This window comes from Arachis ipaensis, chromosome B8 (assembly GCF_059453495.1).
Source record: "Arachis ipaensis isolate K30076 ecotype BB chromosome B8, ASM5945349v1, whole genome shotgun sequence".
Classification (NCBI taxonomy): Eukaryota; Viridiplantae; Streptophyta; class Magnoliopsida; order Fabales; family Fabaceae; genus Arachis; species Arachis ipaensis.
The window spans coordinates 298,746-325,699 of record NC_142443.1 but is presented as its reverse complement, the minus strand read 5'-3'; the positions used below and the strand labels follow the sequence as shown (position 1 = coordinate 325,699).

Sequence of the window (26,954 nt, the reverse complement as noted above, 5' to 3'; positions counted from 1 at the left end):
TAAATCGATGCGGATCGGTTTACCAACAGCTGACGCAATCATTTTCATGGCTTTCTCTTGATAATAGTTAATGTTTAAACCTGTAATTCTTATCCAAACCATGGTAGATCCAAAAGTGTTTTCACAAGGTCTGAATGAAGAACTCCAAGGTTTAACCGCAACATAACTACCAGTAATCATCCACGGTCCTCCAAGGAGAACTTTTTCTCTATCCTCCAAGAGATCAAATTTAACTAAGAAATAGCCAAAACCGACATCTAGTACCTCATATCCTCCTTTGGTTCTCCAGACTCCTTTAAGCCTGTGCGTGATCGCCGTATAGCTAAAGTTTTTTCCAAGAACTTTGATCACGATGGCATCTTTGTAGGGCTCTGCCAATATCTCCTTTGCTTCTTCAGTGAACGTCACAGTTGGTATCTCCGAATCGCCTTGCTTACCAACTACTGTAGCCATCTTATCTCCATCAAGAGAATCAGCAACCTCCAAAGCTCTCCTTGTTGAGGCACCCACAACTTTATCTCTGAACGATATCCGCTGACCTTGAATCTTGTTATTGTCTCCTTTAATTCCCTCATTTTCACCTGATGCATGCCCACCTCCACTCTCCCCCTTATTGCTCTCGCCGGCATGGCCGGCTGCCTCGCTATGTGCCACCCTCGAAGACTCTCCCCCGCTCTCTCCACTCTCCATTTCAAAATTCAAATTTTTTTTTTTTTTTATCCCAATGATAGTATTATGTAGATTTGGAATGGATGGGCCTTGATGTGTCCATTTGTTGGTTAAGGTTTGTGGACTTGAACTTGGACTTGGATAGGCTCGTTACAAAAAGAAAAAACACTGGAAATGATCCTCCGGAAAACAAAAAAGAGAGATATTTACTTTGGGAAAAATTAACTTTAAGGACCCCAGTAAGAGGCAAAGTGCTAATTATTAAATGAATAGGGGAAAAAAAGGGAAAAGGAAACGTAGGAAAAATAAGAAGAGCAGAACCAATGACCTTTCTCTCCTTCAAAATTGGCGTGCCTCTGATTATCTCCATAGCTCTGCAGAGACTGAGTCCGAGAGAGAAAATGAATGTTATTGAATCCCAATACATTATCCATTGACCCCGGGATCTAGGTTTACTCTGCAAAATTCCTGAATCACCTCCATCCCTAATATCTGTAAGTTTTCTCGTCTTTGATTCTTATTATTTCAATATTTTCCAGATTTCACTTCCCCTCCGCACAGATCTTCAGATCCTTCTTCCCTTGTCCGCAGCATTGTTGTTTTGATCTTCGATATCATGTCTAAGGATACTAATTATTCTTCGTTACCCGTTAGCTCATATCTAGAATTGCAACCTCAGAATGATTCCCCTCAATCCCTCCATAGGTTCTCTTTTGATGATGAAACCGAGTTTTTGGGGTCTAAGGTTGCAGTTCATGACCGCGACGCTGACGATGATTTCGAAATCGACATTGATAATTACCCGCTTGTTGTCATTGGCCATAACCATGGTTCCGGGGTGCCCGGAGCTGTGTTTAATTTGACTACCACCATTATAGGTGCAGGGATGATGGCCCTCCCTGCTACCATGAAGGTTCTTGGAGTGGTTTTGGGGATTGTGTTAATCATTCTTATAGGGATTTTATCGGAGATTAGTGTAGAATTGTTGATTAGATATTCGGTTTTGGTTAAAGCATCCACCTATGGGGAGGTTGTTCAACATGCTATGGGAAAAACTGCCAGGATTATGTCTGAGATCTGCATCATAGTCAACAATGGCGGTGTTCTGGTGGTTTACTTGATAATCATGGGGGATGTTATGTCTGGTTCTGTTCACCATATGGGGGTTTTTGACCAGCTAATGGGGAATGGTGTCTGGGATCAGAGAAAGCTTGTTATTCTTGTTGTCATGGTGGTTTTCCTTGCCCCACTTTGTTCCTTGGACAAGATCGATTCGCTGAGCATGACTTCGGCTGCCTCCGTGGCTCTTGCCGTCGTGTTTGTCGTAGTTACTTTTTCCGTTGCGTTCATTAAGCTTGTTGAAGGACGGATTGAGGCTCCACGGTTGGGTCCTGATCTGAGCTCAAAGACGGCCATCTTGGATTTGCTTGTGGTGATTCCAATCATGACCAATGCATTTGTCTGCCATTTTAACGTGCAGCCAATATACAATGAGCTCGCCGGGCGGTCTCCTCAGAAGATGAATCGAGTGGGAAGGATCACCTTAATACTGTGCGTCCTAGTTTATATCTCAACAGCAATGTCTGGTTTTCTACTATTTGGGAAAGACACAGAGTCTGACGTGTTGACTAATTTTGACGAGGATCTTGGAGTTCGTTATAGCGCAGCCTTAGACTACATAGTCAGGGTTGGCTACATTCTCCACTTGATACTTGTTTTTCCTGTCATTCATTTCTCTCTGAGGCAAACAGTGGATGCTTTGTTGTTTGAGGGATCACCTCCTCTATCAGAAAGCAGGAAGAGATCTTTGGGGCTGACGGCAGTTTTGTTGGTTCTCATATATATTGGATCTACCATGATTCCAAACATCTGGACAGCTTTTAAGTTCACGGGGGCAACGACGGCTCTTACATTGGGATTTATGTTTCCCGCTATTATTGTGTTGAGATTAGGCCATCAGGGGGGTTTGAGCCATGGAGAATGGATTCTATCATGGTTTATGCTGGTACTTTCAGTGGTTGTTAGCGTAATTGGAGTCATTGGTAATGTGTATAGCATTCAGAGCAAGTCTGAGTGACATTTTTGGTTTTGTTGCTTTTCATAGGAATCAAATGGGAATTTGGAGTATAAGGCAGAGGGAGGTGATTTATTCATCTGATCTGCTACGTATGTGAAACGAAAAGAGAAGGCAGAGTAGGTAGGATCCTTCTATACGGTGAGAAAGGCATACATTTTTGTTCCCTTTTAGACCCTGGGCTTTGCTAATTTGGACTATGTGATGCACATATGCCTCTAAAGGCCTTTGCCTTTGAGGAATGATGACTGATTCATTCATATTGGGAGGATTATTTTCTGGCGGATTAGTTTGCCATGGATATGGCTATGTATACAGTTCTGTTGGCTCTTTCTGCTGTTTCTTCTTTTTTATTTTTATATATTTTTTCATTTTTAATTATGCCATTGGTTTTACGGAAGAACAGTGCTGTAACAGTTAATAATAGATTGGTATACTTTCATGATCTGTTATCATATTTAAGCAGAAAATGTATGCTGCCAATGGTTTCATTTACCAATTTTCTCTTCTAACTCTTTCAACTACGTCAAACATTTGAACCTAATTTGATCTCTGTTCACTGATGAACTTCAAGTCTTCAATGGTTCAGAAACTTATTCTTGGCAACAGTTTTATATAAATGTTTTGGTTTTGTGAATTGCAATATAATTGACCAAGGGAATCAAACTCGACCCTTATAAACACCTGTAAATTTTTCTACTATAACAGTATCACATTGGAAATAGATTGTAGTCTGAGTTGCGATACTCTTTAACAAAATCATTGCATCATTATTACGTCTTAAAAACATGATGTCCATTTCCATTCGTTGTATATTCACTGATCTGTTACATTCCCATGCCCTCCTACTCTGACTAATTGTTTGTTCTTAACCTCTTAAGCGATTCTAAAGTGTAGAATGGATCCATCTTTGGTGTAACCCTTCAGAAGTTGATCTTAACCTCTTGGTTTTATCCCTTTAGGTATATAAAATTTGGAGTGTGGACGGATCCTCAATAACGGATCCATGGAGGTGTGTTGACTTCAAATGCTATCCTGTATCCTCCTTTTTCGAGATAACTTCAAATTGCCATAAAAAGCAGGGAGAAGACTTTCTGCTTAATGAGTTAATATTTTAATATAGAGATATAGATATATTATAGTGGACAGCTTATGAACGGTATTCGAATATCGAGAACACATCTAGTTTCTCTTTCTAATGCAGTAACATGGCGTTTGTCCCACTAAATCTCATGCAAGTTTAATAATTCCATAATTTCACAGAAGATCATTTTATTTCTCTGTTTGGTGGAAACAGAACCACTCTTAATGGTGGATTCTCATACTCACATGATCCATATTTAAGAGCCACATGATAAATGCTCTTGCTGAGATCTTTCTTTCAATTTGTAACGAAATTATTAAGTAAATATGAAGTAGTGGTAATGTAGTAATAATTTACACCTTTGCAACTTGCATGGGCATTCTGTTCATAATATATGAAGTGCCAACCTGCTGGATTTTTTTATTAAAGCAATATCGGATATGATTTTGAAAGTCAATTATTATGTCGACACCCACAAAGTCACAAACACACCTTTACCACAACCATTGCTAATTTCTTTCATGATATTTTGTCAAAACAAAGTATAAGACAATTACTAAGAGATGAACATTTGAGAATGTTCATTTTAAAGATTCTTTTATTCCTGTCTAACTAGATTCTCATTTCCACAGCATGAAAGCCACTAAGAGTGTTCACTGTTCAGTACTTCTGTTAGGTTGATGCCAAAGATGTTTTTAATTGATTTGGTACTCCGAACCAAGCAGATAAATCAGACAATCCATTATTTTCATCGGTGGTAGCAAGCGACAAATAAGGAACATGGAGTCTTGTGTCTAATTTATTTTGGTTACATACTTGATTAGTAGTTCATGCATCATTTTTTCCCTCATTCGTTTGCATCAAAACCTCCAAATCCGACTCCAATAATTGGCATATATGTGGTTCAACCCAAAACTAGGCCGAAGGATAGTGATGGTCTCATACGGGGATGTACTCAATGTGAAATATCTAAACAAACTGTGTCCTCTTATTATAAAGTAATTTGCAAAAATAAGAGTGTAAATTAAGGAATTAATTAGCATGTGAATTTAGTATACTCTTACTCTACCTAGAAGGCTAGAACTCACCTATGCCCCAACTCAATGTAACACACATGGGAATAGTTATTCTTTATTTGTGCACGTGAAGTTGTATAGATCCAAACTCTTATTGATAGTAGCACACTAGCATGTTCCTAATTAAAAGCAAAATTGGGACATGAAAACAACAATAGTGGAGACAATAATGGACAGTGTTTAAGCTCTAACGATTTGGCGAAAAAAAGTGACTTGTCATTCAGCTACCACAAGTTATAGATTACGTTTTTGTTCTTATTACTTTCAGCTTCAATTTTATCTTGGAGAAAGCAGCATCAAATCATATGCAACTTAATCAATAATACTGTATGATTTTGCAAAAAGCAAATTAATTAAACCAGAAAATGAGCATCACGGCACTTTGGAACCGACATTAATATATCAGAAATTTAGATCTTTTAAAATGTGAAAGTTGATAAACTTAGAGAATATTACTTGACTCTCAAGTTGTGGTAAGAAAACGTGGGTAGTTGTTCTTAAGGAGCAAGTAAGAACAAGAACTTGGATAAAGATGATAATGGTCAAGGAAAGCTCAGCAAAACAAAGATTTCTTTTATAAATCGGAGAATCAGGAGATTGTAAAACCACTTCAATTCAACACTACAAATTACAGTAAAGATCTGCAAATTCTCAGTCACACTGACATATTGAAAAATCATAGAATTCAAGTGCATGTGAATATTAGGAGTTAATTCATTCTGTTTATTTCTTTTAATTATTTCTTTTCCGATTTAGTTCTTCGATTCAATTTAATTTTTTGTTCAAATATTTTGTTTAAGCAATTTCTTTTTCTTCTTCTAGATTGTCTTGGTTGCACTTTAATTATATTTGATTTTATTTTAATCTTTGTTCTGTTGAATATCTGTTTGTACAAATCTATTATCATTAATACAAGAATTTCAATACTTATTCACTATATGTAAAGTTTATATCGACAATAAAATTAATAAGCCCCACATCGAGCTCACTTCTTAAGAGGAGTCGTATTTGTTTTTCGAATTGAAATTATTGATACAAAGCTTGATCTGCACTTGTGTTGAGATTGAACAAAAATGAAGTGATATATACATATACTAATAAAAGTAATAAATTGACTATAGTTAGTGGTTCCTTGATAGTTCCAGAAAAAAAAAATTCTTTTTGCCCCCAACTTGACTTGTTTAAAGGTTGTCTAGCTATGTCACAAGTCCTAAGTTTTCTTCTCTCTGACTTGTTCAATTAATATCTTCACAAGTGGAAAAGTCGAAGTTGTAAGTTGAGGAAGTTGTGGATATTTTTTTTGGTGACTGAAATAAATTAAACAAAGAAAAACAAAAGAAACAAAACAAGGAACTGCTTAAATAGAGGGACAGTCCCGTTTAAGACTACTCTTAAACTCCTTCCAAGGTGAAAGAAGCTCCACATGCGAAAGTTGTAACTTCATCGCCATCTTTGCCATAGTATCTGCCACCGTGTTTGCATCTCTCATAATCAAACGAAAGTCAACACGCCAATTCCAATGCATGATATCTCTTATTTTGAGCACCAGTGGATCAATAAACCCAAAACCATCTTGAGTAACAAGATTAAATGCTTCCACACAATCCGTCTCACAAATAACATCTCGTTGACCCACATCCCAAGCTAAGAGATATCCTCTCCAAATAGCAAACAATTCTCCTTGAAGAATACTATTACTCTCAATCATTCCCAAACACCCCCTTTGCCAGCTCCCATTACAATCTCTAATAACACAAGCAAAACCAACACTATCACCCGAACCAAAATAACTAGCATCACAATTAATCTTAAAAGTACCAATGGATGGGGGATTCCAAAAACCATTTAGAGTAGAGGGAAGGGACATACGTTGTAATTCAAAAATATTTCTAAGCTCCTTTTCTGAAGTTAATGCCAGACAAATGACTTTTTCCGGAGGCCAAGTTTCATGGGGATTAAAGATGTCGTTATTCCTTGCTCGCCATATCCACCAAAGTCCCGAAAAGAACTTGAACGGGTGCTCTCTGCTATGATACAAGAACCAGTTCTTCAAATCCAAAGGATGACAAGGAATATCCAACCTTTACCAGACAAGCTGAGCTTTTGGACAATCCCGAATACAATGTATAACCGATTCCTGGCTAGAAAGACATCTTGGACACCTATCCGATGACGACATCCCTCTTCTAAAGCGAAAACTTGCAGTAGGAAGAGACTCCTTAAGACACAACCAAGCCAAAAACTTATGCTTTTCCGGAACAAGCTGACGCCAAAGCCAAAGCCAATTCTCCCTCTCCTCCCAACCAAACAGCTGCTTACACAACCACAAGTAACCATTGCGTGAGTCATAGACTTTGGCAGCAGACCCACTCCAATACCAACCCACTTCCGGACCTGCTTGTTCATCTGGATTGTAAGAGAGAATATTATCTTTCAGATTTTGAGAGGAAGTTGTGGATATGAACCGGTGCGTTATTCACTTTTGGAAAGTGCATCACAACCCATAAATGGAATAGCTAGTGTAATACTTTTGAGAAATTCAACAAGTAAAGGAAGATCAACCGAACCATATCTAGCTAGTTCAGACTATTCACAACCTTTGGTAGCAGAGAAGAATATATAGAATGCCTTGCTTACCGTTTAATTAACCTATGTCTCAATCAAAGTATCAATGTTCCACAAAATATGTTATGTGATGTTTTTCGACTAATCACACACTATATGCTAATTACATACACCAAAAGTGTAATAGGGTGTGGATAACACTACTCTCTTCCCTCTTTAGCCTTGATTGCCGGTAATTAAATTGCATTAGAAAATAGAAATTGGACTATTGTGTGAGTAAACACAAGAACATGGGTTAGACATGCCCCACATGCCCATGCCACTGCTAAGTTCTAAGTTCTAACTTTAAAATATAGTCACACTCAAGATTCATCCAATACCCAATTTCTCTAAAAACTAAAAGCATATATAGCACAACCCCCACAAAGTGTAAGCCACTCCTCAAACTTGCTAAGTTTTTTTCTTTTATAGTTTTTGTTTTTTGCTGTTAAATTTTTATTCAGCATCCATCCCTTATATACAAACTTACAAAGAGATATCACAATAATACAAAATCAGAGTGTGAAGTGAGCAGCTATGGATTGGTTCTCATGGCTCTCAAAGACTAGCCTTGAGCCATCTCTAGTGTATGAGTATGGCCTTGCCTTTGCTCAGAATGAGCTTGAAGAAGAAGACATAATGTACTTGAACCATGAGTTCCTCCAAAGCATGGGCATCTCCATAGCCAAGCACAGGCTAGAAATCCTCAAGATTGCAAGAAAGGACAAAGGGAAGAGTAGTCCTCATCCAGTGGCAAGGCTCATGTTGGCCATCAAGAGGACAAAGAAGAGCTTCGCCAATTCCATTCGAACGTTGGTTCGACGCCAAGAATCTTCCTCTGCAATTGTGTTGGTGCCATCACCAAGGCCTAGCAGTGGTGGTTTAGGGACAAGATGGAAGAGTGCTTTGATGAGGAGGAAGATGATGCCTCCTAAGAAGCAAGAGAGACTGTTCCTCACAAATGGAAGTCCTACCGTGCTGCCTGCTCTTGAAGGGTATTCTAGTCCTGTGGTCTACCATTTCCAGAAGGAGGAAAAGATGGACCTTGGAGATGTTGATAATGATGATGATGGTTACTGGTCTGCTGCTGTTGAAGAGATCAAATGGGATACCATGTTCCAAGATCTAAAGCCAAACTGAGTAACATTTTTGCATTTTTTTTCCTCTTAATTTTTCCCCTGGGATTTTACTCAATCCATCACTGGAAATTATAAGTCTGAGAGGGGGTATTCTGGGTTTTTCTACCAGAGAGATTTGTAGCATAAGGTTGGTTTCCTACTTTCCTTTCCTTTCAGCCGTTCCATTCTTAATCTTAGTTACCCAGATCAGATGGTAAGTTTTAGCTCATGTCTGTTTCAGTATTGAGATTGTGTGCTTGTTTTCATAAATGTAAGTTACATGTCAGCTCAAAAAGTAGCTAGGGTCAGAGTGTGCCTGGCCTGAGTTTATGAACTGTACTGTACTATTAAAAATCCTTACCGTCACACTCATAGTACATAATTAACAGAGTATATTTTGATGTTTATTGTAATATTTGGCATTTCTGCCTCTGAATTCCTGAGCTTCTCTCCTTAATGGTAAATGATTCATACGTTACTTCGTTTAATTTGAAGAAATTATGGAAATACATCATCTTATCAGTAGCTGCAGATTTCAGAGGATTCTTATACTCGAACCTAAATCATCTAATTTTGACAAAAGATTCTGATGCGTACCACACCATAATCGGCATGGAGGTTCAGTGGCAGACTGACCTTAAAAATCGGAACCGAGCAGAACTGAACAAACAAACTTTATAAATTATCTCCGAAACAGAATACGCCACTCAATCACGTCTCTTCACAAGATATCCATAACGGCACTTGACCAGGAATATCGGAACTAACAGGAGCTCACCAGCAAACTCGAGGAGCCTATAAATCTTACCCCTTGATTCAGAAAGGGGCAGGTTCCACATTCACTTCTAGTTATTTACTCTTTATTCATTAATTATTCTCCCACTTACTTGAGCGTCGGAGTGCTTTGTGCAGGTGCTCCCGCTGCCGTGTTTCAGAAGGCCGAGGTTAAACTCACGTCGTTGCTCGAGGACAACATATAATCTAGCCACGCATCCAAGTGCTCGGCCGGAGATCATCAACCTCGGTCATCACAGACGGAACATTTGGCGCCCACCGTGGGGCCCGATAACACTAACCCCACGATTCCCTATTATATTTCTACCTCTTGAGTTTTTCTTCGCAGGATAGCACGGGTCCCAGTCATGGCTGACAATGGAGTTCCTCAATTCACACAGGCCGAACTCATGGCCCAAATGGCGGAACTTCAAGCGGAAGTCAAAAGACTAGCCGAACTATCAGCACGAAATAACGCCAACCAGATAGGCGAGGGAAGCTCCAAAAGATCTTCCCAGGGCGCGCCTGACCTGCTGATCGCTGACCCACCGAAAGAGAGACTGACCTTGGACAACCCTTTTTCCGAAGAAATCACAAATTTTCAAATGCCAAAACATTTCACACTCCCCTCCTCACTTGAGCCGTATAAGGGGATTGGTGACCCCCGGGCTCACATTAAGAAATTTCAATCTATGATGTTTTTTAACGGTCCTAACAATGAACCTGTGCTTTGCAGAGCATTCCCGACATATCTTGACGGAGCAGCTTTGCTTTGGTTCTCAAAACTACCTGCAGGTTCAATCTCATCATTTGAAGAACTGGCGAAGTCCTTCATTGATTACTTCGCCGCAGCGAGAATTTACGTCCACGGATCAGATTACCTCGGCACGATCCGCCAAGGTCCACAGGAGAGCCTAAAAGATTACCTGACCAGGTTTGCAGAGGCGACCATGGAAATACCCGACCTAGATCCGGCTGTCCATCTCCATGCGCTTAAGGCCGGCCTCCGACCTGGCAAATTCAGAGAAACAATCGCCATCACCAAACCGAAGACACTGGAGGAGTTCAGGGAAAGGGCAGCCGGACAAATGGAAATTGAAGAACTACGCGAGGCCAACAAAACGGAAAGGAAACCCATAAGGGAGGAGGAACGATCAATGAGATCGACCCACAACAAGGAGGTCGGCAAAACGTTCAAGCTCACTCCGAAGTTTGACAATTACACCAGATTCAACACAAGAAGGGAAAAGATAATCAAGGAAATACTCAATGCCAAGATTATAAAACCCCCAATAAGAGCAGGCAGTTACCAAGACCAGAGGTTCGTAGACAAAACCAAACATTGTGCTTTCCATCAAAAATACGGACACACCACCGACGAATGCATAATAGCCAAAGACCTTTTGGAAAGGCTTGCACGGCAAGGCCTATTGGACAAATACATTGAGGCGAGGAAGCATAAGGAAGACGACCGGGGCAGGGAGGAAAGGCAACCGACTTCAGTAAACAAGGAAAAGTGGCCGAACAACAACCTGCCCAAGGCAGTCATAAACTGCATCTCCGGGGGATTCGCTGGAGGCGGCGAAACAACATCGGCCAGGAAACGAAGTTACCGAGCCATGCTAGCCATAGAAGGAGCCTCACCTCCAAACAAGAGCGACGCACCAGATTTAGAGATCACCTTCAATAAAGCGGATATGTCCTCGGCCGCCCCACACCTGGACGACCCGGTCGTAATTTCTATCCAGACAGGCGACCTACTGGTAAGAAAGGTCCTTTTGGACCCAGGTAGCAGCGCAGACGTACTTTTTCATTCTACATTTTTAAAAATGAACTTATCTGAAAAACTCATACAACCCTCCTCCGGAGAACTGGTAGGATTCTCCGGAGAAAGGGTACCCATAAAAGGTTATATATGGCTTAAAACGACAATAGGTGAAAACGCGTCATTCCGAACACTTGATATACAATACCTGATTGTCGATTGCAATAGTCCTTATAACATTATCCTCGGGAGACCTGCTCTGAACATGTTCAGAGCAGTAATATCAACTTTCCACCTATGTGTTAAGTTTCAGGCACAGGACGGAAAAATAGCAACGATCCACTCAGACCGCCAACAAGCTCGGCAGTGTTATAACTCTTGCTTAAAAAGATCGGATAACAGCGGAAGACAACATGAGATCAAAGCAGTACAAACCAGAGAGGAAGTCCTTTCCCTAGCCGAACTCGACCCCAGAGGAGACACACAAGAGAGACCACAACCAACTGACGAACTCCAAAAAATTCAACTAACGTCCAAACCAGAGCAAGTAACATACATAGGTCAAGCACTACAAGGGCAAGAAAGGTCGGATCTCGTAAAGCTGCTAAGGGCCAACGCAGACTTATTCGCCTGGACCCCAGCAGATATGCCGGGCATAAGTCCGGAGATCATCTGTCACAAACTCGCCACCAATCCTTCGAGCCGACCCTTAGCCCAGAAGAAAAGAAACCTAGGAGCAGAGAAATCAAAGGCGGCCCTGGAAGAGACCAGTAAACTCCTACAAGCCGACTTCATCAGAGAAATCCGCTTCACCACATGGCTCTCGAATGTGGTAATGGTAAGAAAAAACTCAGGTAAATGGCGCATGTGCGTCGATTTTACAGATTTGAACAAAGCATGTCCTAAAGACGCCTACCCTTTACCATGCATTGATAAACTTGTAGACAACGCTTCAGGTTTCGAAAGCTTGAGCTTCATGGATGCATACTCGGGGTATAATCAAATACTAATGCATCCTGAAGATCAAAGCAAAACAGCATTCATTACCGAACATGGAAACTTTTGTTATCGTGTAATGCCATTTGGCTTGAAGAATGCAGGTGCGACCTATCAACGCTTGATGGACAAAGTCTTCCATCACCAAATAGGACGCAACATGGAGATATATGTGGACGACATGGTCGCGAAAACCAAGAGAGAAAAATCGCACTGTGAAGACCTCAAGGAAATATTTGGCCAACTACGAAATTACAATATGAGACTGAACCCCGAGAAATGCGCCTTCGGAGTAAAGGGGGGAAAGTTTCTCGGATTCATGCTCACATCCCGAGGAATCGAGGCGAACCCTGAAAAATGCTCAGCAATACTCAACATGGAAAGCCCTAAAACGATAAAAGAGGTACAGCAACTTGCAGGAAGGGTAGCTGCACTATCTCGATTCCTCCCCGCTGCATCAAGCCGAGCATATCACCTCTTCCAAACGATATCAAAGAACAAAAAATTTCATTGGACAGAGGAAGGCGAGAAAGCATTTTCCGAGCTCAAAGCGATCTTAGCAACACCACCCGTGCTACAAAGACCAGAAATCGGTGACCCTTTATATTTATACTTATCTGTTTCAAACTATGCTATAAGCTCGGCCCTTATTCTCGAAACAGGAAAAACGCAACAGCCAGTATACTTCGTCAGCAGAGTCATGCAACCAACCGAGCAACGATATCCGAAGATAGAACAACTCGCCCTTGCACTGATAACAACAGCAAGGAGACTCAGGCACTACTTCCAAAGCCACACAATAATAGTAAGGACGAATCATCCACTGAGACAAATATTAACAAAACCAGAACTGGCAGGACGGTTGACCAAATGGTCAATTGAACTCTCAGAGTTCGACATTCAGTTTCAAACAAGGCCGGCCCTCAAGGCACAAGTTCTCACCGACTTCATCACAGAGATGACCCCACACGATCACATTGAAACATGGGAATTGCACGTAGATGGGGCATCAAGTCGAGAAGGAAGCGGGGCCGGAATGATATTAAAGGAGGGAAATAAGGTGGTAGCCGAGCAAGCCCTCCAATTTCACTTCTCGGCAAGCAACAATCAGGCCGAATATGAAGCCCTCATAGCGGGATTAAAGCTCGCCCTAAGCCACAAAGCAACGAACTTAACGGCACATTGCGATTCCCTCCTGGTGGTCCAACAAATCCGAGGAGAATTCCAGGTAAAAGATCCCTTGCTAGAACAATACTGGCTCATAGCAAAGGATCTAATTTCAAATTTCAGTTCGTTCACCATATTACATGTGCATAGAGAGCAAAACGTCAGGGCAGATATACTATCTAAACTCGCCGCCACCAGAGCGGACACACAAACATCAACATTATCACAGCACACACTCACAAAACCGAGCATTGAATTATTATGTATTGAAAACATTAACCACCTCCACGATTGGAGGAAACCTTTTCTTGAATACATATGTACAGGTACATTACCCAGAGACGAGCTCCATCCTCAACAGTTCAAACGTAAGGCAAGCTTCTACACAAAAATATCAGGAGAACTATACAGACGAGGTTTCTCACAACCACTATTAAGATGCCTCGACCAAAACCAGGCCAAAGAAGTAATGAATGAAGTCCATGAAGGAGTATGTGGGAACCACATAGGAGGACGAGCTCTCGCCGCAAAAATAATCCGAACAGGATATTATTGGCCGACCATAAAGAGAGATTGCATAGCTAAGGTCAAAACATGCGACAAATGCCAGAAACATGAGGCGATCTCAACCAAGCCAGCCGAAGTACTGCACAGCATGGAGGTAAGCTGGCCTTTCTACAGATGGGGGCTTGACATCCTCGGCCCCTTCCCAACAGCACCAGGACAGGTAAAATTTCTTTTGGTATCCATAGACTACTTCTCAAAATGGATAGAAGCGCAACCTTTAGCAAAGATAACAGCTGAAAAGGTACGATCTTTTATTTGGAGAAATATAATATGCCGCTTTGGGATACCAAAAGAAATAATATCAGACAATGGTAGACAATTCACAGACAATAAGCTCGGTTTATTTCTAAAAAATTTCAATATTCAACATCGTTTTAGCTCGGTAGAACACCCACAAACTAATGGGCAAGCCGAAGCTGCTAACCGAGTTGTGTTGCAGGCAATAAAGAAGAAGCTCGACAACGCAAAGGGAGAATGGGCCGAGCTCATTCCCGAAGTACTGTGGAGTTACAACACCACAATACATAACACTACAGGCGAAACACCCTTCAAGTTGGTCTATGGCTCAGAAGCACTGATCCCCATTGAGGTCGGATTACCAACGTTAAGAGCCGAGTTGTACGACGAACAACAAAATCAAAGGGCCAGGAGCGCCGAGCTTGACCTAGCCGAAGAGGACAGGGAAATCGCCGCTATCAAACAAAGGGCCCAGAAAAGAATAATGGAAAGAAAATACAACAGGAAGGTGATTCCGAGGATATTCAACAAAGGTGACCTTGTGCTCAGGCGAACAGAGGAAGCCAGAAGACCTCCAGCTCATGGCAAACTCGCCGCAAATTGGGAAGGCCCCTTCCGTGTTACCCAAGTACTCGGCAAGGGGGCATATCAACTCCAAACATTACAAGGCAATGCCATCCCAGGAAACTGGAACATCTCATCACTCAAAATGTATATGTCATAGTTTGTACAAAATGCGAATGAAGGTACTCTTTTTCCCCCTTAGAGCTTTTTTCCCAACGAAAGGGTTTTGCCTAAGGAGGGTTTTAATGAGGCCGGACGCCCCCCGAATCCAAATAAAAGCGATAAATTCTTTTCAAATAAAGCCTGACAATGACAAAATATAACAAAGCAAAAACACTTACTATAAATATATTATATTATCAAACTGGCCTGAAACGTCGGCCAAATACCACCACCTAATAGTCAAACCGGCCTAACATCGGCCAAATACCATACAAAGTCCAAAAAATTAACAGTCTAGAGCTCAGACAGTCAAAACAAAAGCCACAAATACAAACAAACTAAGAAGGAGCATTCTCATCGTGCTCCTCCACAGTACCATCCACAACTAACTTTCCACCTACAACTATCTTTGTAATATCGAGCTTATCACAATCAAAATTAGGGGCTAACAGGGCAATCTGACTAACAGCACGATCAAAACCATAAGAGAACATCTCCATCCCAGCCTCCTCTAGCTCATGCACACGGGAAGTAAGCCGACCTTTGGCCACGTCGTGCTCCATAACTTCAGCTTGCAACAAACGGATTTGATCTCTTAAACGAACCACCTCATCCTCAGCTTCTTTCGCTTTAGCCACAGCACTGGTAGCAACATCTTCCTTTTCCTTTACAACCTTCTCCAAATCAGCAATCCGAGCTGTATATGACTTCTCCATGGAAGAGACCTTGTTCACAGCTTCTTGCTGATCAGCACCAACGCACTCAACAGTCCGACCAACGCAGAGTAAGCGAGAAGCAACCACCTACCGAGCACCCGTAGCATGAGAACAATACAAAAGGTTGAAAAAAACAAGAAACACAAAACAAAACATACCTGAACAAATTTACCGAGCGCTTCCATTCCAGCTCGGCGCGTCATAAGCATGTCCCCAGGATACTGCGAGGCCCTATCAGAAAGCTCCGCGAAATTAAACTGTTCGTTCCAAAGGGAGTGCGAGCTAGAACCAGCAATGAAGCCATGAAGCTTTTTCTGCCGATCAAAGGCAACTCCGCCACCACCTACAACCTCACGATCACCTTCGGAAATAACCTCTAAGGAAGTATCGTCTCTCTTCCTTTTAAATGAAGACGCAGGATGCGCAACAGACGAGAAAGCCTGCTCGCCCGCATCCTTCCGATCACCAGCACTCCCAATCCCTTTCTCCTTTTTCTTACTCAAGAAAGATTGCAGCTTGTTCGGGTCCAACAAGGGAACTCGGCCACCTAAAAAAACCACCAAATGTCAGACAAACTCGGCAAATGTCCAATACTTAATAACAAAACACCAAAAAACATTACCTATGTAAGCCCTAAGACCCTCATTATCACCCAAATCATATAAACGCAAAATTTCAGGGATGGACAAGCATTCCCCAGCAGCAACACTCTCCACAATAAAGTTCATCACAAACTCCTCTTCCTCACTCCTCTCAGAAGCCTCGAGGATCTGAGTCGGTTCAGAACACCAGTAGAGAGGAAATTTCTCGCTCAACTCACCATCCAAATAGAAAGGGTACTCAGACTCGGCCGAGCGGACTTTCACAAAAAGAGATTTGAAGTTCTTGAAAGAGGACTTATAAAGAAGGAATACAGACCGACCCGGAAAGCTACTGAAACAAACCCACAACCCCTTACGAACCCCCTTTGCCTGAAAAAAGGAAAAGAATAAAGACAGCGAACAAGGGAAGGAGAGGAATTCCATCAGACATTGAAATGCGCGAAGGAACGCCCAAGAATTTGGGTGCAACTGTGACGGAGCACAGTTTAGCTGAGTAAGGACGTCACACTCAAAAGAAGAAAAGGGAAACTTCACTCCAAGTTCAACCATGCATGGAGTATACATATAAAAATACTCCCAGTCACCCCTCCTCTCACAAACCCTATCACTACTAGAACAGGGCTGAAACTCGACAACGACGCCAGAACCCCCCCTCACGAAATCTATGCCCCTCAAATCAGAAAGGGATTCAACGCTGATGAAGGAAGATGAACGTGTCTTCACATCATCTTGGACCCAGTGATATGGGTCGTCTTCCCTATCCTCAATAGCCTTCAATTTTTCTTTCAATTTCTCTCCCGCCATGACAGAGTATGCAGAAACGAACAGTCAAAGAAGAGTCAGAAAACGTTTACCTTTCGAAGACATAGCGCAGACTTGAAGACTAGGAGCAACACAGCGTAATTTCCAAAACAATGAAAATAACTATTATTGCAAGCCCACTAACAAAGTGGGTAAATTAATTCATGCCCACTAACAAACGTGGAAACCGAAACGGCAATAATGGACAATAAAAGATGACACGATTCGCGAAGAGACAAGTTAAACCCTTTTCAAATTTTCTCAAAACAAAACCTAGCCACGTATGAAAAACAAAAAGCTCGCCTACCGACCTATACGGAACGCTAGCCGACCTGGGGGGCTATGATGCGTACCACACCATAATCGGCATGGAGGTTCAGTGGCAGACTGACCTTAAAAATCGGAACCGAGCAGAACTGAACAAACAAACTTTATAAATTATCTCCGAAACAGAATACGCCACTCAATCACGTCTCTTCACAAGATATCCATAACGGCACTTGACCAGGAATATCGGAACTAACAGGAGCTCACCAGCAAACTCGAGGAGCCTATAAATCTTACCCCTTGATTCAGAAAGGGGCAGGTTCCACATTCACTTCTAGTTATTTACTCTTTATTCATTAATTATTCTCCCACTTACTTGAGCGTCGGAGTGCTTTGTGCAGGTGCTCCCGCTGCCGTGTTTCAGAAGGCCGAGGTTAAACTCACGTCGTTGCTCGAGGACAACATATAATCTAGCCACGCATCCAAGTGCTCGGCCGGAGATCATCAACCTCGGTCATCACAGACGGAACAGATTCTATTCGATATTTTTCCCCCCTTGGGGAAAGGGAAGCTAATTTGATACGTATAAAGTGGAATACATGAAACTCATATCCAAAAATAAGGACCCTAATGCTCTAATTTTTGCCAAAGTAACACAAAAAAAGGATGATTGGGGTAGCAACATGATGTAGTAGTTGCTGTATGCTTATTGAAGAATGGCAGTGGAACTTTTTTATGCAAGATTGTGCAGCCTCAGTGACTTGAAGTGTGAGAGAGACGAAATGAACCCTCAGCATAGAGCATTTTATAGACCGGGCGAATTCTGAGAGTCAAAATGATACTCAAGATGGTACCAAGTCCAACAACACCGGCAAGAATAAGAAAAGTGAGCCTGAAGCAATTTGCACCATAGCATGTTGAGCTTCCTTGCTTAGCAGCTTCTGCATCATACACAGTGCCAGCAAGCAAAGCAGAGAAAATAATGGCACCAATTGGATTCCCTAGCATCATGAAGTTACTTGTAATACCAAAGTTCTTGAGACCAAAGAGCTCAGACACAGTTGGAACCATTATAGAGTACTGAACCCCATAACATACCCCAAGCAAGGCCGTTGCAGCATAGAGAGTGCCGTCAAGAGCTGAAGCATAGAGGCAAAATGCTATGATCATTATTATTTGTGTGCATGTCATCCAAATTGTTCGAGGCAGAGCTATGGACCTGTCAAATGTTACAACAATTTGACGCTGTTGCTGTGCTAAAAATCTAACGAAAGGTATACAATACTGCACAAAAATCTGCTAGTCTTACCTAACAAAGTGTTCAGAAACAGCACCGGCACCAAGACGACCCAGAAAGTTGCAAAAGCTGAAGAGTGAGAGCAGTATGGTTGTGTCATTGGCTCCCAAAGCAACTCCAATCTGAGCGAGATTGTTGAGAACCGTTACTCCTGAACCAACCCCAAAAAAGTAAACAAACCAGAGAAGCCAGAAATCAGCCTTGACTATGGCTTCTCTGAACTTGAAGTCTTCTCCCCTCTTGGGCCTCCTTTTGTTACCCGTCACAGCTCCCTCACCCTCTGCAAGAAGTGTCTCAATATCTGAAGCATCCTCGTCAACAAGACTGGCAGCCGAGGAAGATGGTGCCAGCAAGGGATCGGTTTGATTTGAGGTAACAGGATGAAGATCATCATTGTTTGCCTTTGGATGGGAAGGGAATAGTGTCATCTTGAGAGGGATTGCAAGGGGAGTCATGAGAAGCAGAAGCATTATAGCAGCTAGGACATAAGAGAGAGCACCAGTGATAGAAAAGATGTCGCAGAGTATTGTGGTTGTAACAAGATAGGTGGCAAGTAAAACACTGGCGGCTTGAACAAAGAGGAAATGGCAATGGACAGAAGAGTCTTCACCAGAAGGAGGAGTGCAGGGGCGAATGAAGTACATGATGAGCAAGCATGCAATGGGAACTCCAAGTGCGAGAAAGAGCACAAGATTTGATGCAGAGTGTTTGAGCAACAAGGTGTATATGAGAGTGTAGACTGCGGCGCTGATCCCGACATAGCCCTTGAGGATGCCGGAGATGGTGCCTCGGGAGAGAGGGAAGTTTCTCATGTTGGTAACAAGAACAGCAGTCCCGAACCATGCATTGCTGTTGGTGGCAACACATAGAGCAAGGCATAAGGGGACATAGGGGAAGGTAGAGAGAGTTCCGGTGAGAGCAAGGAAGAGAGCTCCATAGCCCAAGAAACAGAGGAGAGCACCAATGAGGAGGAGGGACCAAGGAGGGAGGAAGTTGCATGCAATGCCAGGGAGGATGCCCACGTTCTCGCCCACGTCGTTGGCCACGCCCAGGATGGTGAGCTGCTGCTGGTTGAGGGACAAGACGGATTTGAGGGCGGAGGAGTAGAGCGGGAAGTTGTAGGCATTTCCCGCAGCTATTTGGACCCAAGCAGCGGCGCCAAGACCCACCCAGGGTGGTCTGCTCCCCTCTTTCACAACCATTTTTCTTACTTCTCGTTACTGCTTTCTTTCAACCAATCTCAATCTCAGTCTTGATAAGAATTTCAGTTTACCAAACAGTCCAAACCTAACCTTCTTGGTTTTTAGATAAATCTTTTGCAAGCCCCATTGCCATTCACAACTTGGTAGCAATGGCCTATAGGACAAGGATTCTGGATGTCCAAAAACACCTACTATTTTCATACACTTGGATCACTCAAGTCGAATTCTGTACATTCCATAAGTAAATGTGGGACATGAAATCCAAAATCATAATCATAATATATCTAATCTATCTAATCAAATTGACCTACTACAATGCTAGATTCCCAATAATCCACTCTTGTCGTTGCACGCTCAGCCTTACCTTCTACAAATAAAACAAATAATCTATTCAACGAAAATTGAAAGAGAAAAACTAGAAACATGAACGTCTTCCTTCTTATTTCTTTTCAAAGAGAAATACTATTCACAAATTCAACATCACAATCACAAGGCAAAAAAAAATATTCACAGGCACTACTCAACTTAACTTTACAGGTAACTCTGTCCTAATTTTCCACTGGGCGTACCAAAAAAATAAAGGTTCCCAGTCTTCCAAGAGAGTAACAATATGCCTCAGATTCAGAACACACACAATAGAACCTTTTTTTTTTTCTTTTTAATGCATCCTCCTTTTGCAAAAAAATTAAAAGGATGATTTGATCAACAAAGAAACAAAAAGAAGAGAATGTCAGTAATCTTCTGCCTTGGACATGACGGAGAGGCGGCTCGGCCTTGGCTGAAAGGCTTCACGGCGGCGACGGTTGTGGGAGGAGGGTCTGATCAGAGCACACAGAGCTTTCTTCACCAGCTCGCCCTCCACTCCTCCGATTCGCACCAGCGAGTTCTGCATCGCCAATCTTCGAAGATTTAGGGTGTTACCACTCGAAGAAGAAGCACAATGAAGCAACGCCGTTTTCTGCTGCTGTTCGGCGAGGCGTTTGTGGTAGGAGCAGCGGAAGGAGCCAGGGTGCGTCGTAGGTGAACACATGCACGTCCTTCTCTGGTGATTCGACGTCGAAGATGATATCGCGTCGGTTTTCCTCTGATTCTTGTTTATCGCCGTGGAGCGTTGCCCGGGGGAACCTGGTGGTTGCTCCGAGGAGAATCTCACGGATGCTGGACACGGCGGCGAAGAGGTGGAAGAACAACGCCGATGGTGGCCAAAGGAGGAGGAGAAGCGCGTGGGGACGATGGGGGAGACTCCGGGAGCGAAATTGGCGGAGGTGTATGAAGCGAAGGGGTAGGAAAATGAGCGCGAGGAGGACGGCGTTTGGTTTCTGGAGGAAGGTGAAGCCACAGCGGCCATTGTTGAATTGATTCGAATTGGATGTGGCTGAAACGGTGTAAAGAAAGAAACTAAAGAAAGAAAGAGAGTGTGTGCGATTTTTCATGAGCATTTAGCAGTGAGAAATGAGAAGAGAGAAAGATACCTGTTAGGATTTATAACTTATAAGTTTGTTAAGTTCGTTATCTTTTGGGAGCGTCGTATACGGGAATCAGTTGCGGATAGAACCTTAATTCAGCTTTTATACACAATGAATTACGTTTTTTGCGGCATGGTATACTGTTCAATATATACTTTTATTATTTTTTCAATTTATAAAACAAAAAGGTATACATATACTTATACGAGAAAAGGATAAATAAATTTCTGATGTTTTAATTCGAAGACAAATTTATTTTTTAAGATTGAAAAATATAAAATTATTTTTTATCTTATAAAATGTGTGACATTTAGATTTTTTGAGAGCTTGTTTGGAAATTATTTAATAAGAGAAAAAGAATTCCATTTCTTTTAAAAAAAGAATTTATTTTTATTTGAAACTCAATTTCAATTTGGAATGACTATAGAATATTAATAGAATAGAATCCAAATTTAAAAAGTGTGTGAGTGGATTTAGAAATCAGATCTCTGATTTACAAACGAAAGAAAAATGAGAATTGGAATTCTTAAAGTAATTCAAATCATTTATTTTTAGTTATTCCAAAGTAAGAAAAAGAATTCAATTTTTGAGTGAATTTTAATTCTTAGCATTTTAAACAAGCTCTGAGTTTTTGACTTATGAAAAGTAGTAGTATTAATATCTGGTGTAATTTTTAAAATTTAATTTCCACTTTTTAAGTTGGTAAAAAAATTAAAAAAATGACTTCTCTCGTAATATTATTACCATTTATCATATTTTATAAAATAAACACTTTTAAAATTAAAAATTCAAACACAAAATAACTTATTTATAAATTATTTTTAATATAATAATTTATTATTTAAATTATTTTTTTAAAAATAATTTAATTAAACTATTTTTTCAAACTGGACCTAAACAATCACACACAAAACCACTCCAATTCTTGCTTCAGTCAAGATAAAATAACTTGTGAATTTGTGATTAGATAAATGTCACTATTTATGAAAATCTTTAGGAGTTTGAAATGATTATGTATGACTGTTTTGTGTGACTAAGATTTATTTATGACTGATATAAATAAAGTGAGACTATTGTATTTAATGGTATAATTTATAAATCTTAATTTTTTTTACATTAAAAAAGATTGCTTAATAATTAGATGATTTAAATATAAAACATCAAAGTTATATAAAATAATATATATATTTATACACAAAGTATTATTGTTGATAAATTAATCTTTTTTTTTTTACCAAAGATAGAAGACTTGAACTCGCAACCTCTTCATTGAGTATGGGGAGACTATGTCATTTGAGTTATAACTCATTGGCTTCATATACTTATTTTTTTATTAAGGATAGGAGATTCAAACCCGCAATCTCTTAATTAAGTACGAGAAGACTATACCATTTGAGCTATAATATAATATTTAATTTATTTTTATACTATAACTAATTTGTTGATTTATATTTTATATACATATATATAATATGGTCAATATTAGCTAACGAACTATAATTCAAATGGAATAATTTTTCCATATCCATTTATAGGTCGCGAATTCGAGTCTCACTCCAAAATTTAAAAAAAAATAATAAACCACAAAATTAAAAACATTAAGACACCAAAAAAAAATTTTAGCAAGAATAATAAAAAAAAAAAGATAATAAGAAAAGGTTAGTGCGGAGGCGTCGGCCATTGTCCAATGAGCTGAAGTAAAGACTAAAGAGAGTGGGAGAAGAGTCGAGCTCGAAACCCAGAAAAATAATGGCGCCTTCTCTGCAGTTGTTCCATCCTCCGAAGCCCCTCACGCACTTCAATCGCTTCTCATCCACCTCCTCAAGGCCTGTTTCCGTAAGGTGTTCTGCAGCCGCCGCTCCTCCTTCCAAACGCTCCTACACCATCACCCTCCTCCCCGGCGACGGCATCGGCACCGAAGTCATTTCCGTCGCAAAAGACGTTCTTGTCCTCGCCGGCTCCTTCGAAGGTATCCTCCCCATTTCCCTTTTCCCAACTTCATCCACTCTTTTACTCTTCAAAATCCCACAATTTCCCAACTCCCCCCCCCCCCTTATTGCGTCAGGGATCACATACGAGTTCCGAGAGATGCTTCTGGGTGGCGCTGCATTGGACGCCACCGGAGTCCCCATGCCCGAGGAGACCCTTTCTGTTTCGAAGCAATCCGATGCTGTTCTTCTTGGTGCCATTGGAGGCTATAAATGGGATAAAAACGAGAAACATCTGAAGCCAGAGACTGGGTTGCTTCAGCTCCGGTCTGGCCTTCAAGTTTTTGCAAATCTCAGACCAGCCACTGTCTTCCCACAGGTACTAATCAGCTCTTGCTGCTTCTTCTCACATGGAAATAATCTGCATGCCTTTTAATTTGTGCTGGTTATCCTCTAGTTGGTGGATGCTTCAACCCTTAAGAAAGAGGTTGCCGAAGGTGTTGATCTCATTGTTGTGAGGGAACTCACTGGCGGTCAGTCCTCCTTCGGTTCCCCACTCATTATACTGAATTTCTAGTTGCTGTCCCCTGATTCGTAGGGTTAAATCTTCTTGTCCGTGCTCTCTGCTTATTCAGGTATATATTTTGGAAAACCCAGGGGCTTTGGGACCAATGAAAATGGCCAGGAGACTGGATTTAACACTGAGATTTACTCTGCTCATGAGGTATCTTACTAATTGGACATGCTTCTCTGCATGAATTATAACATGCTTGTGATTTGTGAGTGAAATATAAACAAAAGCTATGGTTGCAATAGAATTTGTCAAGGTTGTTGACCTTGGTTGAATACTTAAGTGGAAGAGAATTCATGTGCACTATTTGATTACAGATTTTATTATTATACAATGATTCAGAATAGTCGATTGAGCCAACACATGTTGTGAAAAATATATCCAATGATTCAGAACTTTCACAATTGTTTGATGTGAGATTATGTTGGAGGGGTTTCTTTCATAAAGAAGGATGGAAAAAAGATTGTGTGGAAGGGACATCTAAGTTAATGTGTTGCTTACAGTTTGCACTTTTTTTTTCTTGGTTTCTCTGAAGTAGCTTGTAGTTCTCTTATGGTGAGAAGTTGTTCCTTTCTTGTCTCTATAACTATTTTGTACATTCTCAATGGATCTATGATCTTCTAATTAATTACTGATCATGATCATCAATATATATGACAGATTGATCGGATAGCTCGTCTGGCATTTGAGATTGCTCGGAAGCGGCGTGGAAAACTTTGTTCTGTTGACAAAGCCAATGTATTAGAGGTATGTGGTGCTGGTTTTAGCCGTAACACTTACCGCGAAATTTTGTGAAATGTCCACGGCTTCTTGAGTCTGGTTTGATATACTGAATATTTTAAGATGATCTACATTTTCTTTCATTGGTAAGCTGCATGCCATAACTTGCTTATACTTGAAATCCGGAAGATTGTATCATTTGTCATCTTTTAACAATCTGTTTATGTTATATGGCCCAGAAACCTTGACAAATAAGTATAAGTCACTTGCCTTGAGTTCTGATGGTATATTTAATAGTTCTAAGCCATAAGAGATAGATTTGACAATATAATTATATTTTAAATCTTCAGGCATCAATGCTCTGGAGGAAAATAGTTACAGAACTAGCACTGGAATATCCTGATGTCGAACTCACACACATGTATGTTGATAATGCCGCAATGCAACTGGTTCGCTACCCAAAGCAGGTATGTTTCTGGAACAAGTTAGCATAATCTGTATTTCATTTATTTGTAATGCAATTTTCTATTTACAAAAGAAATATGTATAAATGTAAGGGATATAATATCTCACTCTGAATCTTGCAGTTTGACACAGTTTTAACAAACAACATATTTGGCGATATATTATCGGATGAGGCTTCAATGATTACTGGAAGCATTGGGATGCTTCCTTCTGCTAGCATTGGTGCTTCGGTATGAAAAGAGTATTCTTAATGAATTAGAATATAGATGATGATGAGCATGTTTCTTGAGTTTATCCTGCAATTCTTTGGACTATTTTTTGGGCAAGTTAACATTTCCACTTCAACTTGAGTTTATTGGATTTTTGTTGGAGCAGGGACCTGGACTTTTTGAACCTATACATGGTTCTGCACCTGATATTGCTGGACAGGTTGGTTTCCGGTACACTCATGTTGTTCATTTCCCTTCATGTAAACACAGATACTAAGTTGCTACCACGATAATTATTTATATGCAGGACAAGGCAAACCCATTTGCTACTGTTCTTAGTGCTGCTATGCTTTTGAAATATGGCCTTAGAGAAGAAAGGGCTGCTGAAAGAATAGAGAAAGCAGTTCTGGACACTTTGAACAGGGGATTTCGAACTGCGGACATATATTCTGCTGGAACAGTATGCATCTCTGTTTTATTATTTTGAACACTTGACACTATATAACGAAAATGGACATGGAAGCAAATGAAACTTCACTCCAGGGAATTTCTCCTTGGTGACTAACTTGATGTTTGGATTGTGTTATGCAGAAGCTGGTTGGATGCAAACAAGTTGGTGAAGAGATACTGAAGTCAGTAGAATCACACATTCCTGCTGCTGCAGTTTGATACGTAGACCAGTTCATTTCAGTACCTGCTTTGGCTCGGAGATCTCTATTTTCTGGTGGGTGATAAATGACTTTCAAAGCCGAAAGAATTTGCCTATTCCAGAGTTTTGGCTTTCTCCTACATTATATGTTTTGGTTTCATATCCTACCCATCGTATATGTGCTTTATCGTTGAAAAGTGGCAATTTTCCTTTTTCTTTACCCAGGATTATGATTAGTCGTTGGAAACTGCTTGTAACGGTGAAATAACTAGCGGTATTTTATTTTCTTTTTTGAAATCCGAGGCTTCATTTACTTGTAACAATTACAAGCACAATATGCGAAAGTTAAAAGTATCTTATTTCTTAAATACCATAGTTGATATCATAAATTACAGCACCTCCATTGATAATTCTCATCAATGTAAGAGAGTAGCAGTAGCCGATTCGTCTGGAACATTTCTCACTACTTCTCCTATATTGTTTTTTTATATTAACTAATAATGAATGAAAGTTCAGTTTTTTTTTATTAATTATTTTAACAAGGTTTTCAAATTCAATCTGTTTATATTTTTTAAAACAAGATAAAATTTTGGTTTAGGCCCTTTGTAGAATATAAAAGCGATGACATACTCTCTTAGGCATTATGTCACAATAAATTTTAAAATGTTATATTTAACTGTATTTGTATAATATTCTTTTAAAATGTTTTAAAATATCTTAAAAGGTCCTGAAATATTTTAGAAGATTCTGAAAGATTATGAAAAGTCATAGGATATTCTAAAAGAGAGTGAATGTATATAAAAGTATAAAGAAGAGTGTGAAATAATCTAGAAGTATCTACAAAAACAATAAAATATAATATATTAGATATTTGTAATGAATATTTTTGACACTCTATCTGGATCTTGGTTAGATTTAAGGCCTTTGAGAAGTTTAAAATTAGTAAATTATTAAATTGTAATTTTTTAAGAAGTTATTTAAATATTTATAGAGAAGTTAAAAAAATAATTTCTCTCATAATAAAAATTTTTTTATTATTTTTTTTAAATACGTACTTTTAAAATTAAAAAATTAAATATAAAATAATTTATTTATAAACTACTTTTAATATAAGTATTTATTGTTTGAGCTATTTTTTTAAAAGAAATTTAGTTAACTATTTATCCAAATTAAATCTTAATCCTAATCGAGGTGAATGGCTATA

At 40.2% G+C, this 26,954-nt stretch overlaps 7 protein-coding genes across 7 annotated transcripts; 4 read left to right on the top strand and 3 right to left on the bottom strand.

Moving 5' to 3' along the window:
• Positions 1-1,156: 1,156 nt before the first annotated feature.
• Positions 1,157-3,242, top strand: LOC107619145 (Transmembrane amino acid transporter family protein). Its single transcript, XM_016321376.3, has one exon. It carries the CDS (start codon positions 1,286-1,288, stop codon positions 2,744-2,746), a length of 1,461 nt encoding a protein of 486 aa, XP_016176862.1. The 5' UTR covers positions 1,157-1,285; the 3' UTR covers positions 2,747-3,242.
• Positions 3,243-7,729: 4,487 nt separating this feature from the next.
• Positions 7,730-9,061, top strand: LOC107619679 (Sterile alpha motif (SAM) domain-containing protein). The gene has a single exon (XM_016321975.3). It carries the CDS (start codon positions 8,045-8,047, stop codon positions 8,645-8,647), a length of 603 nt encoding a protein of 200 aa, XP_016177461.1. The 5' UTR covers positions 7,730-8,044; the 3' UTR covers positions 8,648-9,061.
• Positions 9,062-9,767: 706 nt separating this feature from the next.
• Positions 9,768-14,855, top strand: LOC148546957 (uncharacterized). Its single transcript, XM_088496816.1, has one exon. It carries the CDS (start codon positions 9,768-9,770, stop codon positions 14,853-14,855), a length of 5,088 nt encoding a protein of 1,695 aa, XP_088352942.1.
• A 214-nt stretch (positions 14,856-15,069) lies between these two features.
• On the bottom strand, positions 15,070-15,911 carry LOC148546956 (uncharacterized). The gene is made up of 2 exons (XM_088497327.1): positions 15,732-15,911; positions 15,070-15,660 (listed from the first exon to the last, which is right to left on the bottom strand). The coding sequence occupies exons 1-2, from the start codon at positions 15,780-15,782 to the stop codon at positions 15,196-15,198; spliced, it is 516 nt and encodes a 171-aa protein (XP_088353453.1). The 5' UTR covers positions 15,783-15,911; the 3' UTR covers positions 15,070-15,195.
• A 1,862-nt stretch (positions 15,912-17,773) lies between these two features.
• Positions 17,774-19,818, bottom strand: LOC107616851 (Major facilitator superfamily protein). Its single transcript, XM_088497326.1, has 2 exons — positions 18,553-19,818; positions 17,774-18,462 (listed from the first exon to the last, which is right to left on the bottom strand). The coding sequence occupies exons 1-2, from the start codon at positions 19,740-19,742 to the stop codon at positions 17,997-17,999; spliced, it is 1,656 nt and encodes a 551-aa protein (XP_088353452.1). The 5' UTR covers positions 19,743-19,818; the 3' UTR covers positions 17,774-17,996.
• Positions 19,819-20,336: 518 nt separating this feature from the next.
• Positions 20,337-21,208, bottom strand: LOC107614616 (uncharacterized). Its single transcript, XM_016316758.3, has one exon. The coding sequence runs from the start codon at positions 21,088-21,090 to the stop codon at positions 20,473-20,475; it is 618 nt and encodes a 205-aa protein (XP_016172244.1). The 5' UTR covers positions 21,091-21,208; the 3' UTR covers positions 20,337-20,472.
• A 1,600-nt stretch (positions 21,209-22,808) lies between these two features.
• LOC107618465 (3-isopropylmalate dehydrogenase 2, chloroplastic) lies at positions 22,809-26,118 on the top strand. The gene is made up of 10 exons (XM_088496597.1): positions 22,809-23,177; positions 23,274-23,515; positions 23,594-23,669; positions 23,772-23,860; positions 24,368-24,454; positions 24,778-24,894; positions 25,015-25,122; positions 25,268-25,321; positions 25,409-25,561; positions 25,693-26,118. The coding sequence occupies exons 1-10, from the start codon at positions 22,958-22,960 to the stop codon at positions 25,768-25,770; spliced, it is 1,224 nt and encodes a 407-aa protein (XP_088352723.1). The 5' UTR covers positions 22,809-22,957; the 3' UTR covers positions 25,771-26,118.
• Positions 26,119-26,954: the final 836 nt, after the last annotated feature.